The 12,410-nt window shown below is 50.2% G+C and overlaps 1 protein-coding gene across 1 annotated transcript in view; it reads right to left on the bottom strand.

Moving 5' to 3' along the window:
* LOC146798085 (cytochrome P450 2G1-like) overlaps positions 1 to 9,576 on the bottom strand; it is a 759,568-nt gene extending 749,992 nt beyond the window's left edge. The window contains exon 1 of the mRNA XM_085625302.1: positions 9,297 to 9,576. Coding sequence (XP_085481428.1) covers positions 9,297 to 9,476 — 180 coding nt within the window. The 5' untranslated portion in view covers positions 9,477 to 9,576. The remainder of the gene's footprint in view (positions 1 to 9,296) is intronic.
* Positions 9,577 to 12,410: the final 2,834 nt, after the last annotated feature.

Here is a 12,410-nt window from a genome sequence, read left to right as displayed (position 1 = left end):
AGTGCGTGCGTGTTGTGAGGTTGGCCTGCCCTCCCATAGGAATGCATGGGGGAATGTAGATGTCCCGGTAGTTCCTGATGCGTGGGGTGGGCAGGCCCGTGTTTGGTATGTGCGGACTCGTGGGAGTGAATGCTGCGCGTTGATGTGTGCGGCGTGCATGTACCTGGTGTGGAAGTGCCACTTCTAGAAGTGGGCACTTCAGTGTGCAGTCTGAAATGTGTGGCGTGTCTGGTGATTGGCTGGTGAGGTCAGGTGACGGACTAGGGAATTCCCCAGAGTCAGGAGGAGTCACCCAGTGGTGAATGGGGAGTTAGCATGTAGATGGCTGGGGAGGAGTGTACCTGGGTCCTGAATAGGACAGGGCTCCCCCACACAATGCTGGCGCCGGCCCCTGTGGTGCGTCTAATGACCCTAGCCCTGCCAGTGAATAGAGTGAGGGGCTGAGCACATCAAGGGTGCTCCCCAACCAGCTGCGACTGGTTTTCCCCCTCACCCTGAACCCAGAACAAAGGGATTTGGTGTATAAAAAGGGGCTGTGTCCCCTTACAAAATGTTCTTGTTCCAAACTCGAATCTACCAGGGGCATGCTGCTGCTGGGGCCCAGGGGAAGGCTTGCCTCCCTGGGCCCTGCCCAGCCCCTGGATACCTGGAGGACTTCTGGGACCCTTTTGGACTTTATTTGCTGTGCTTCCCTACTAAGCCTTATGGACTCTAGGCTGCCCTAGCGCTTGGTGGGCGCTGTACCTACACTCTGCTGAGAGGCGCTTCATTTCTATGGCAGAGCGCTTCCCTGATTTACCCGAGCGCCTCTCTTTGCTGCCTGCAGCGCTGGGCTGCGATCTTTCTAGGGGGAATCCCCAGCGTAGGGATTCCCCCGCCTGGTGTCCTGTTGCGGGTGCCCACCCCGCTTATTCCTTTATTGATGTCCTGAATTTGCGGGTGCCCACCCCGCTTATGGTTGTTTTATTGCGGGTGCCCACCCCGCGATCATAGAAGGAGAGATCGCCGCCGCGGCCCGAGCCGCATTTAAAAATCCCTCCCTGAGTCCGCGGCCCGCCTGGTTGTGGGCGGGGCCGCTGGACAGAAGCGGAAGCGGAAATGCGGCCATTCTTCCAGCAACCCGAGGTCCCGGAGCCTCGCAGGCTCCATTGAGAAGTCCCGGGTCCCAGGAGGGGGCCCGGGTAAAGTGCGGGAGCAGCGCGAGGCTCCCAGGACGAGAGAGAGCCCCGCCCGCCGCCTGTCGTGCCCGCAGAAGTCCCGGTCAAGCAGAGTTCCCGCCCCGAGGCCCGGTGAGTGAGGGCTCAGGGGGGAAGCGAGAGAGAGGCGCCAGTGCCGGTGCCGACTTCCTGGGCGGCCCCGTCTAGCAGCGGGCTGCCCCAACGAAGGGGCCTCCTGTTTGTGTTGAGAGCCCCGTCGCTCCAACTGGGCCATCATTATTTCAGAGTCCAGAGAGACTCCGTTGGGGGCATCATGATTTCTCGAGCCTAGAGGGCTCCAACGTTACCGGGGGCATTTCTGCCCTGTTTGAGTGGCCCCAGATGGCAGCGGGCCACTCCCACCTTGCCCCCCATTAGTTTACAGAGCCCAGAGAGGGCTCCAGCGTTTGGGGACACCTTCCATTTCGCCGCCCGTGCGCTCCCCGGGGACATGGTACTTTCTGAGCCAGATGGCTCCCACGTTTTGGCCTATTGTTTCAGGGGCTATTGAGAGCCCTGCCTTCTTTTCCTTCCCCAGCTGCGCAGCACTTAGTGCCAGCTGCAGCGTTTAGGCCCTGTGCTTGTCCCCAGCTGCCCAGCAAGTAGTGGGCAGCTGCTACGTTTAGGTTCTGGCGCAACCTGGACTCTAATGTGCTTTTGGGTGCTAGGAAATGTATTGTGTATAGCCTGTTTTGCGCACCCTGTGTCTGATACCTCTAAATGTGGTTATTTCTGCCTAGAAGGTTGTTTTACCTGCTTAGGTTGATGGTAGGGAGAATGTACTTCCCTGTGCGAGGTGCGCCCCTAGTATAGTTATAGCTAGGTGGTTAGGTCTAATGAGTTAGACCAAGGAGAATTGCATAATGTGATTTATGCCCCTGTGATAGATGCAGGATAGGTTTTATACCTGATGCTAGTGTGATGACGCTGAGGTCATTATTGCGCCAGTAGAGACTGGTTGTGCTCTACAGTTACTTTGTGTTATGTTCTACGGTTACCATTGGTGATTCATGCTCTGTTCTAAGTGCTAATTCCTGACAGTGGTCCATGTGGCCCTGTCCCCTGTATATATAATCCCTTGTAAATTCTGCCCGTGCCTGTTGGCACATTGTAAAGTGTGTGTTTTTATCTAATGTGTTGTGTATAATACAAAGGCTATTTTTATAGAATACCTTGTGTGGAGTTTCCTTTGTTGTGGGCCTTGGGTGTTGTTGCTGGGTGCGCGCGCAAACGCTTTACACATCGCCTCAGGGATAAGCCTGTCTGCTCGTGCCAAGCTACCAAGGGGGTGAGCAGGGGTTATCTTTGGCGTGTAACTCCCCAGCCCTGACTAGAGTGGTGGTTTCTGCCTGGCTTTGGCGCAAGCCTCAGCCAACCAGAAATCCCATTTCTAACATTGGTGATCAGCGGTGGGATTTGGACTTGCGTTTGCGCTGTACCGCAGCAGCAACTGGCCGCACTACAAAACTCTGCATTTAGATAAATCACATGGTATAGGGATTATTGTTCTAAGGTTGCTTTTAAATGTCATTTCTTTGGAAATGTGTTTTTTTTGTGCACTGTGAGTTAGGTGTCCCTAGCTCGGGAGGGTAGATCATCCCCCTTAGTGCATTGTGTTTTCTGGATTCACCAGAGGGTGGGATCCAGTGGTGGCAGCAGATGTGTGTCCAGTGCATGTATTCCCATTCCCAGTTCCCGGGGTAGTGGTACCTGTGTCACGTGGTGGTCAGGTTGAGAAATCAGGGGCGGTAGAAACTGTCTTACCAGTCTTGGGAGGGGTTTGGAGATGAATGTGTAATGCGCTGGATGAATGTGAATGTCCCATTCCCAGTTCCCAGAGTGATAGTACCTGTGTCACGTGGTGGTCAGGTTGAGAAATCAGGGGCGGTAGAAACTGTCTTACTAGTCTGGGGGGTGTGAGTGTGGATGAATGTTGTGTTGCACTGGAAGATTGAGTGTTAAATGGTGTGTGTAAACTATTGTGAGCTTGCTTTTGGGAGTAACCCTAGAAGAATGGTGCAGGTATCTCCACAAACCGTTGCGGCGGAGATGGTTTAGAGTAGCCCAGCTAGGTACCCTTATTTGTGAGGAGGTTGAGGGGTCTCACGCCTGAACTGGTTGAGGGCGTGACCCTGGGTTGTATTCCCAACCCCAACCTCAGTCTCCAGGACTGGTTGGTTCCATGAGGGAACACCAGGTAGGGAGCCTAGTCTGTCCTGTTGTACTGTTCTTCGAGGTGGTTCTTCCTGTTTGAGGTAAGCTGGGAGTGTCTGTAGTCAGGCCTCCATCAGTTTTGGTGTCGAACAGTGCCACTCCTAGGTGGAGGGTGCAGAGGTTCAGTTTTGAGGGGTGAGAGGGGGAAGAGTCCCCAGTGGGAGCCAGTGGGTCAGGGGCCGGCCAGAAGGGCTGGGCCACCAATGAGTGACCATGGTGACGCCACTTCTGTCCTGGGGCATCTTCACGCACTGTCAGAGGGACAGGAGGTCGTGAGCTCTGCGCCAGGCAGACTGTCACGCGACACGCTAGGTATGTGTCACCCTCGGGAGCGTATATGTACTCCCAGGAAGTCCTGGTTCTCCGGGCAATTGTGAGGTGATACCCCCCTGATAGCAGGTGGGGTACCGTTGTGAGGGGTGAGAGGGGGAGAGGTCCCCAGTGGGAACCAGTGGGTCAGGGGGCCAGCCGGATGGGCTGAGCCACCAATGAGTGACCATGGTGATGCCACTTCTGTCCTGGGGCATCTTCACGCACTGTCGGAGGGACAGGAGGTCGTGAGCTCTGCGCCAGGTTGCTGGGGCATCTTCACGCACTGTCAGAGGGACAGGAGGTCGTGAGCTCTGCGCCAGGTTGCTGGGGCATCTTCACGCACTGTCAGAGGGACAGGAGGTCGTGAGCTCTGCGCCAGGCAGACTGTCACATGACACGCTAGGTATGTGTCACCCTTAGGAAGTCCTGGTCCGCCAGGCATCTGACCAAAGGGTACGTCCCTCGGTTGGGGAGCCAGTAGCCGGTGTTTCCGGATCTGGACGTAAGGACGACTGTAGTCAGTGTCCTGGCCGGTTTGCCTCCTAGGGGTACCACTCCAGTTGGGAGGGTGCGGAACTCTGGAAGGGGGTGCAGAGGGAGGGCGGCCTCGCCTCTGACCCCGGTGCAGCCGGCGAACTTGGATCCCAGGTGGTAGACCAGTTGGTGGAGAAAGGTCCTGAACTGGTGGGAGAGTTGTGTTCTGGTGGGTGCTTCCCTGGGAGGGTGCGGAACCCCAGAAGTAGAGGTAGGGTGGGGCATTCTTGCCCGTGACCTCTGGTCAGCCTGAGGGTGCGGACCCTAGGTTGAAGGATCAGTGGTAGTTGGGAACTACACTGAGAGGGAGAGTGGAGAATGGCTTGTATGCCAGGGGTTACTACCCCCCACTCTGGGTTTGGCAAGGACCAGTGGTATCTGGGTGGCCTAGGGCCTGGTCCTGGCCGTGGACAACTAGGTAGTACCAGTGGGGTAGCCTAGTTGGGCCTGAGTTCTTTTCGGTTGTTTTTTTTTTCAAATGGAACCATGTTGATGGAGAAGGGCGTAGAACCGGAGAGTGTCCCTGCAGTGCTGGCCTGCGTCCGTGTTCTATCGCCCCAAGCAGGGAAGACCATCACGGTGGTGATTGGTCTGCCCTGCGTTTTGGCTGGAAGGGGGTTGTGTTGGACTTGGCCCTTCTGGCAGGTTCCCACCGAAACTTTTTGCTTGTAATTGGTAACTTGGTGTAGTGATTTTGGGTTTCTGCGCACTTTACCGCTGTGTCCCAGGGTAAAGTGCGTGCGTGTTGTGAGGTTGGCCTGCCCTCCCATAGGAATGCATGGGGGAATGTAGATGTCCCGGTAGTTCCTGATGCGTGGGGTGGGCAGGCCCGTGTTTGGTATGTGCGGACTCGTGGGAGTGAATGCTGCGCGTTGATGTGTGCGGCGTGCATGTACCTGGTGTGGAAGTGCCACTTCTAGAAGTGGGCACTTCAGTGTGCAGTCTGAAATGTGTGGCGTGTCTGGTGATTGGCTGGTGAGGTCAGGTGACGGACTAGGGAATTCCCCAGAGTCAGGAGGAGTCACCCAGTGGTGAATGGGGAGTTAGCATGTAGATGGCTGGGGAGGAGTGTACCTGGGTCCTGAATAGGACAGGGCTCCCCCACACAATGCTGGCGCCGGCCCCTGTGGTGCGTCTAATGACCCTAGCCCTGCCAGTGAATAGAGTGAGGGGCTGAGCACATCAAGGGTGCTCCCCAACCAGCTGCGACTGGTTTTCCCCCTCACCCTGAACCCAGAACAAAGGGATTTGGTGTATAAAAAGGGGCTGTGTCCCCTTACAAAATGTTCTTGTTCCAAACTCGAATCTACCAGGGGCATGCTGCTGCTGGGGCCCAGGGGAAGGCTTGCCTCCCTGGGCCCTGCCCAGCCCCTGGATACCTGGAGGACTTCTGGGACCCTTTTGGACTTTATTTGCTGTGCTTCCCTACTAAGCCTTATGGACTCTAGGCTGCCCTAGCGCTTGGTGGGCGCTGTACCTACACTCTGCTGAGAGGCGCTTCATTTCTATGGCAGAGCGCTTCCCTGATTTACCCGAGCGCCTCTCTTTGCTGCCTGCAGCGCTGGGCTGCGATCTTTCTAGGGGGAATCCCCAGCGTAGGGATTCCCCCGCCTGGTGTCCTGTTGTGGGTGCCCACCCCGCTTATTCCTTTATTGATGTCCTGAATTTGCGGGTGCCCACCCCGCTTATGGTTGTTTTATTGCGGGTGCCCACCCCGCGATCATAGAAGGAGAGATCGCCGCCGCGGCCCGAGCCGCATTTAAAAATCCCTCCCTGAGTCCGCGGCCCGCCTGGTTGTGGGCGGGGCCGCTGGACAGAAGCGGAAGCGGAAATGCGGCCATTCTTCCAGCAACCCGAGGTCCCGGAGCCTCGCAGGCTCCATTGAGAAGTCCCGGGTCCCAGGAGGGGGCCCGGGTAAAGTGCGGGAGCAGCGCGAGGCTCCCAGGACGAGAGAGAGCCCCGCCCGCCGCCTGTCGTGCCCGCAGAAGTCCCGGTCAAGCAGAGTTCCCGCCCCGAGGCCCGGTGAGTGAGGGCTCAGGGGGGAAGCGAGAGAGAGGCGCCAGTGCCGGTGCCGACTTCCTGGGCGGCCCCGTCTAGCAGCGGGCTGCCCCAACGAAGGGGCCTCCTGTTTGTGTTGAGAGCCCCGTCGCTCCAACTGGGCCATCATTATTTCAGAGTCCAGAGAGACTCCGTTGGGGGCATCATGATTTCTCGAGCCTAGAGGGCTCCAACGTTACCGGGGGCATTTCTGCCCTGTTTGAGTGGCCCCAGATGGCAGCGGGCCACTCCCACCTTGCCCCCCATTAGTTTACAGAGCCCAGAGAGGGCTCCAGCGTTTGGGGACACCTTCCATTTCGCCGCCCGTGCGCTCCCCGGGGACATGGTACTTTCTGAGCCAGATGGCTCCCACGTTTTGGCCTATTGTTTCAGGGGCTATTGAGAGCCCTGCCTTCTTTTCCTTCCCCAGCTGCGCAGCACTTAGTGCCAGCTGCAGCGTTTAGGCCCTGTGCTTGTCCCCAGCTGCCCAGCAAGTAGTGGGCAGCTGCTACGTTTAGGTTCTGGCGCAACCTGGACTCTAATGTGCTTTTGGGTGCTAGGAAATGTATTGTGTATAGCCTGTTTTGCGCACCCTGTGTCTGATACCTCTAAATGTGGTTATTTCTGCCTAGAAGGTTGTTTTACCTGCTTAGGTTGATGGTAGGGAGAATGTACTTCCCTGTGCGAGGTGCGCCCCTAGTATAGTTATAGCTAGGTGGTTAGGTCTAATGAGTTAGACCAAGGAGAATTGCATAATGTGATTTATGCCCCTGTGATAGATGCAGGATAGGTTTTATACCTGATGCTAGTGTGATGACGCTGAGGTCATTATTGCGCCAGTAGAGACTGGTTGTGCTCTACAGTTACTTTGTGTTATGTTCTACGGTTACCATTGGTGATTCATGCTCTGTTCTAAGTGCTAATTCCTGACAGTGGTCCATGTGGCCCTGTCCCCTGTATATATAATCCCTTGTAAATTCTGCCCGTGCCTGTTGGCACATTGTAAAGTGTGTGTTTTTATCTAATGTGTTGTGTATAATACAAAGGCTATTTTTATAGAATACCTTGTGTGGAGTTTCCTTTGTTGTGGGCCTTGGGTGTTGTTGCTGGGTGCGCGCGCAAACGCTTTACACATCGCCTCAGGGATAAGCCTGTCTGCTCGTGCCAAGCTACCAAGGGGGTGAGCAGGGGTTATCTTTGGCGTGTAACTCCCCAGCCCTGACTAGAGTGGTGGTTTCTGCCTGGCTTTGGCGCAAGCCTCAGCCAACCAGAAATCCCATTTCTAACAAGGATGAACTTCATTTGTTTATGCTGAGTGTGGTACACCTATCCATTCTAAGAAATTAAAATTATTTGTTAGATATGAGGACATTTTTAGGCAAAAAATTTGCAGTTTCGCTATGAAGTTATGGAGTTAAAGGCTGATTACAATGTCTGGCTTTTGAAGCGACAGTCTGACGTATGATTTGGGTGTGGTGGTTAGGATGATGCAGTAGCAGATGTATGTAAAACACTTCCACAGTGGCAGACACCTAATCATGGTATTGCGTGTTGGCTAAAATCACACGGCTGAGGACCAACATGGAAGAGTTGGGGTTTCAACAGGCAGAAGCTTGCACGTGTAGATCATGAAAGACAGTGTCTGGGTCTGATTTTTAGGTGTGCACACAGTTGTCATAATCTTAAATCTCAAGATTCACTCACTGCATTCATATGTCTATTAGATATGGCCTTAGAAGTGAATGAACTATATATAAGTGGGGCTTTCACATTAATCCTATGGCAGCAGAGGGAGGGGCATAGAAGACCAGAGTCAGTCTCCATTCTCATTTTCTATGCTGGAAGGGCGCCCAGAATTCAAGGAAATTAAAATGTAAATATAATAGCTTTTTTAGAACCGTGCATTTTTCTCGGTTTCCAGTCTCAAATTTGTACAGATTGCTAAATGATTTGCAATAATACCCGAGTACTAGTAACGTCACTTCAAGAATTTACCGTCTATTTTCCAACCAACTAGTAATGTGGTCCTTTGTAATTTGTATTTGCATTTTTGTGACATGAAAAAAAGGGATACATTTGCACCAAGATTGAAGTCATCACCACTCTTTGTTGTGCCACAACAAAACTTTTCTTGGAAAACAATTGCACTCACAGAAACACTTTTATGAACAATATTGTCGTCATCAGACATAATCATAAGAATCATGATGCCGTTAAAGAAGTCTATGAGGAGAATACACCCACCATATTTTTTGTAAGAAAGGCAAAACGTAATCAGAAAGATATTTTGGTATAATAATGCCTGAAATTGGGTATAGTTTCCAAGTGTATGCTCTTATATTGTGAGGGTTTTTTTTGTGGCAACACCCTACTTTCTACAGGTTATGAAATTGTAGACGGAGTGGTAAAATATCTTAAAAATGTATTTCAAAAGTCTCACTATTATTTCGAAGGGTGTCCCTGAGACCCTATGCATGGATTGCATTTCACTGCCCCACTCCCCCCCTTTGTATGGCATAGATATACAATATTCTCCCTACGAACCTCTGCTAACTGACAGAGCCATTGGAGTCCCCTCTGAACACTTTCCTAGAACGTGCCAGCAGGATATCCTTTAACTGAAGCCCCTTGAACCCCACATTGACAGGGATTGTGCCTTAATACACCCCCTAAACCCGATGACAGCGGTACATTTGTTTTAAACGGTCGGGCACATTTTCACAGAGGTGTTATTACACATGAATCCGAATGATGTGCGTTTGTGACATTTTCCTCCATTTACTGTGATCTGTATAATGTATTGGGGTGCCAATGCTAATACCCTACCCACTGGGCCCAAAATTACACAAACTACTGCAAAAAAAGAATTTAGGAGAAATATACTTGACAATGTAATGTGAATTCTGTAGCCCTCTGTTCAAATAAGCAGGCAAGGGGCGAATTTATCTAATCAGGTCTGTGGACAAAGCAGTTTAAGTAAGAATATAAGAGAAATATCCTTACTGAGCGCAGGTATGCTAGCAGTCCGCTGCTCTTCACTTGAAGCAGGTTGCCCACCAGAGGGAGAGGGGTCGGGCCCGGAGGGAGATTCCCCTTCTGAAACATCTTCCTCCAGGCATTGATGAAGAGGAGGCAGGAGATGAACACAGCCAAGGCAAGAGAGGCGGCAGCTCCGAGCTCCATCGTGGAAACGAAAGAATATCTCTTCTTTATCTGGAAACAGAGCCCAATGTCTCAGCAAACGCTTTCACGGCATGTGCGGGTCACGTGATATTGTTTCGATTTCCTTCCAAAGTTCGAAGCAAACATGCCTAAACTTATTTTATTTGGCCCACACAGTGGGCTCGAGTTCAAAACGAATTTAAATCGCTTGCCAGCTCTAGGCGGTTTAACTGAGGCCACCACTTAACTGTTGCATAACACGCTGCTAGCTCTTCTACTTGGGCAGCACCTGTGGTGCTGCGAGGCATGCAGTATTGGAGTATGGCTTTGAAGCCCCGCCCACTCTCCACCCATATTTTTAATTGGCTTGTGTCATTGTACTTTGTAAATGCTTGCTTCCTATTGTTATTAGGATTGTTAGTCCCTCATTGGTACCGCCTTGTCTGCATTTGTAACCTCCCATGTCGACTGGCTCTTTTACTTCTGTTGTGACACAGTATCTCTTATTTAGTTTGTAAGCACTATTTTCTTTAATTAGTTTTTACTACTGCAAACACTATGTGCTTTCCTCACCATGCCAGCTTTCACTTCCAGCAAAAAAACAAAACCGGGTTTTGGCTCAAAAACTCAGCTGAACTGAGCCCAAAATACTAGAAAAACAGAACAAAAAGTTCAAGCTGAGACTCACTCAACCTAATACTTTAATAACTCCTAATAAGAAATGAAACTTGAGAGGAGGGTTTTATAAATTTCCTTATTATTTGACGGAAATGATTTTAATTAATTTCACATTTCAAAATGATTTTGCGCTGAGACATTGCTTCATTGCGCTTAGATCTTATGTACAAAATCTCCAAAACATGTAGTACAAAAACACATTAATAATGATCCCCTGGGTGACTGAAACAGACATGCAAACACTCATCAAGCACTCATGGCCATTATACTCATGCATACACCAAAACATACACACACTGTAAAGAGCTGGGTCCTTGTAGCGACCTTTCTTCACTTGTAAATTGATTACATCTCAATTTCAACATCAAGAAACATTCTGTTTTTTCGTTGACACAATGAAATTGACAGATTATTTTGAAATACACAAGGAAAACAAAAATATCTTGAAAGCGGTGCGACACAAGGACAAAAACTGGTCGACGCGTTTCGAACCACTGAATTTTGGGTTCTCCTCAGGACCAACCAATTTCTGCAATGAACAATAAAAAAACGTTTTAGGAAATGATACTGTGACTCAGAATTCCTACGAAGCACCATCGAGGCCTCTCATCACCCACCTTGAAATTTGGAAATCTATCTGCCTGAAATGGATCCAAGTCGTTTCCAAAGATGAGGAACCTAAACAAGAAACCATCTGCATTATAGTTTCCTACTTGTCTATAACAGGCTAGACATACAGAACAGGACAAACAACAGACTTTGGATAAAACAATGATACTGGCTGCACTTACTGGATCAGGGGAACGTGTCCTCTTTTCCGGCTACCAATAATTTGATACTGGCTTTTCTAAAGTGAGGGAAAACGAGCTCCGATTACTAACGTCATGAACCGTTCAAAAACCGAAACAACCGTTATCACCAGCGTTCAAAAACCGAAACCAAACCAGCCTTGTGAAGTGAAAAACTTACTTGTATGAGTTCATAAGTATATTTCAAATGGTTTGCCCGCGCCGGGATCTAAAAATAAAAATAAACATAAACAAAGCGGTATAAGTCGTCGCAAATAATACTAAGACTTAAGTCCTCTAAGCTTCCTTGCCCTTAATGTTCTTTTCTTTATTCACCCGCGAGCTTACCGGGAGTTTCACCTTTCGTCGCTCCGTGTATGTGTCAAACCATTAGTGAGGTACACATTGCATTATGGGAACTAGTGACGATTTGAACTAACTGAAACTACCAGAAGCCCAGAGGTTGCTGGTAGATGTAGTTTGAACTAGGCACCCCTCAAGGTGTATTTTGGAAAACGTGGCCACGATTTAAAAAAAACTTGGAAAACTGAATGGTGTAGGCTTCTAGATTGGAAACGAGTGGTTGTCCACAAAACCCGCCAGGTGGCTGATGGGCAATGTGGTTCGAACTTCACTCTCCTGAAGTGTGTGGTTAAATATACGTGGAAGAAAATATTTTTGCATATCAAACGGAGGAAGGCATTCCAAAAAGGGTGGTAAGAGTGGCTGCAAACTAATCAGCACTGTGCATGAACTATAAATAAAGGACTCAGTTGACCAGGAAGCCGTACATGTTTGTAACATTGGAACAGCAGGACGAACAGGAAAAAACAGTGGTGACAACTAGACGATGTAGTTCTCAAATTAAGCAATTGGTCTGAATATCTCCGCTACTTCATTCAGGCCGTTAATTGCCGTGTTGAATTTCATGATTAATAATGCCTCACGTTGGCTTAATTGGCCTTCCAAATCGCCTCCACGCGGGTCTCTTTCAATCTTGGACAAAACTGTCCATTTCAAATCCTCCTCACCGTGTGTATTAGTCACCCAGTGGTTAACTAATGGGGCATTTTCCACTCGTCGTCTAATCCTGGATTTATGCTGGATGATACGTTGTCGGACCTCCTGGGTTGTCTTCCCAATATACAACTTAGGGCAGGGACAAATTATTGCATAGACAACATTCTTTGTTTTGCAATTACTAAATGTGTTATGCTTCCAGTGAGTGGTATTGAAAGAGAAGACATCACCCTCTATGGTCTGCTCACAACTTATGCATGTTCCACATTTGTGGTGACCAACAACTGGCGGTAAATTAAGCATGCTCCTTAATGTCCGCTGTTCTTCTTTAGGTAGGGCAGCACGGACTATGTAGTTGGCTACACTTTTCTCCTTTTTGTAAGCAAACATTGGAGGGGTAGAAAATTCTTCATGGAGGTCCTTAATCAAATGCCAATTGCCTAGGATGAGTTTCCGGAGTTGGTGGCTA

This window comes from Triturus cristatus, chromosome 9 (genome assembly GCF_964204655.1).
Source record: "Triturus cristatus chromosome 9, aTriCri1.1, whole genome shotgun sequence".
Taxonomy (NCBI): Eukaryota; Metazoa; Chordata; class Amphibia; order Caudata; family Salamandridae; genus Triturus; species Triturus cristatus.
This window is presented reverse-complemented; position numbering and strand designations above follow the sequence as displayed.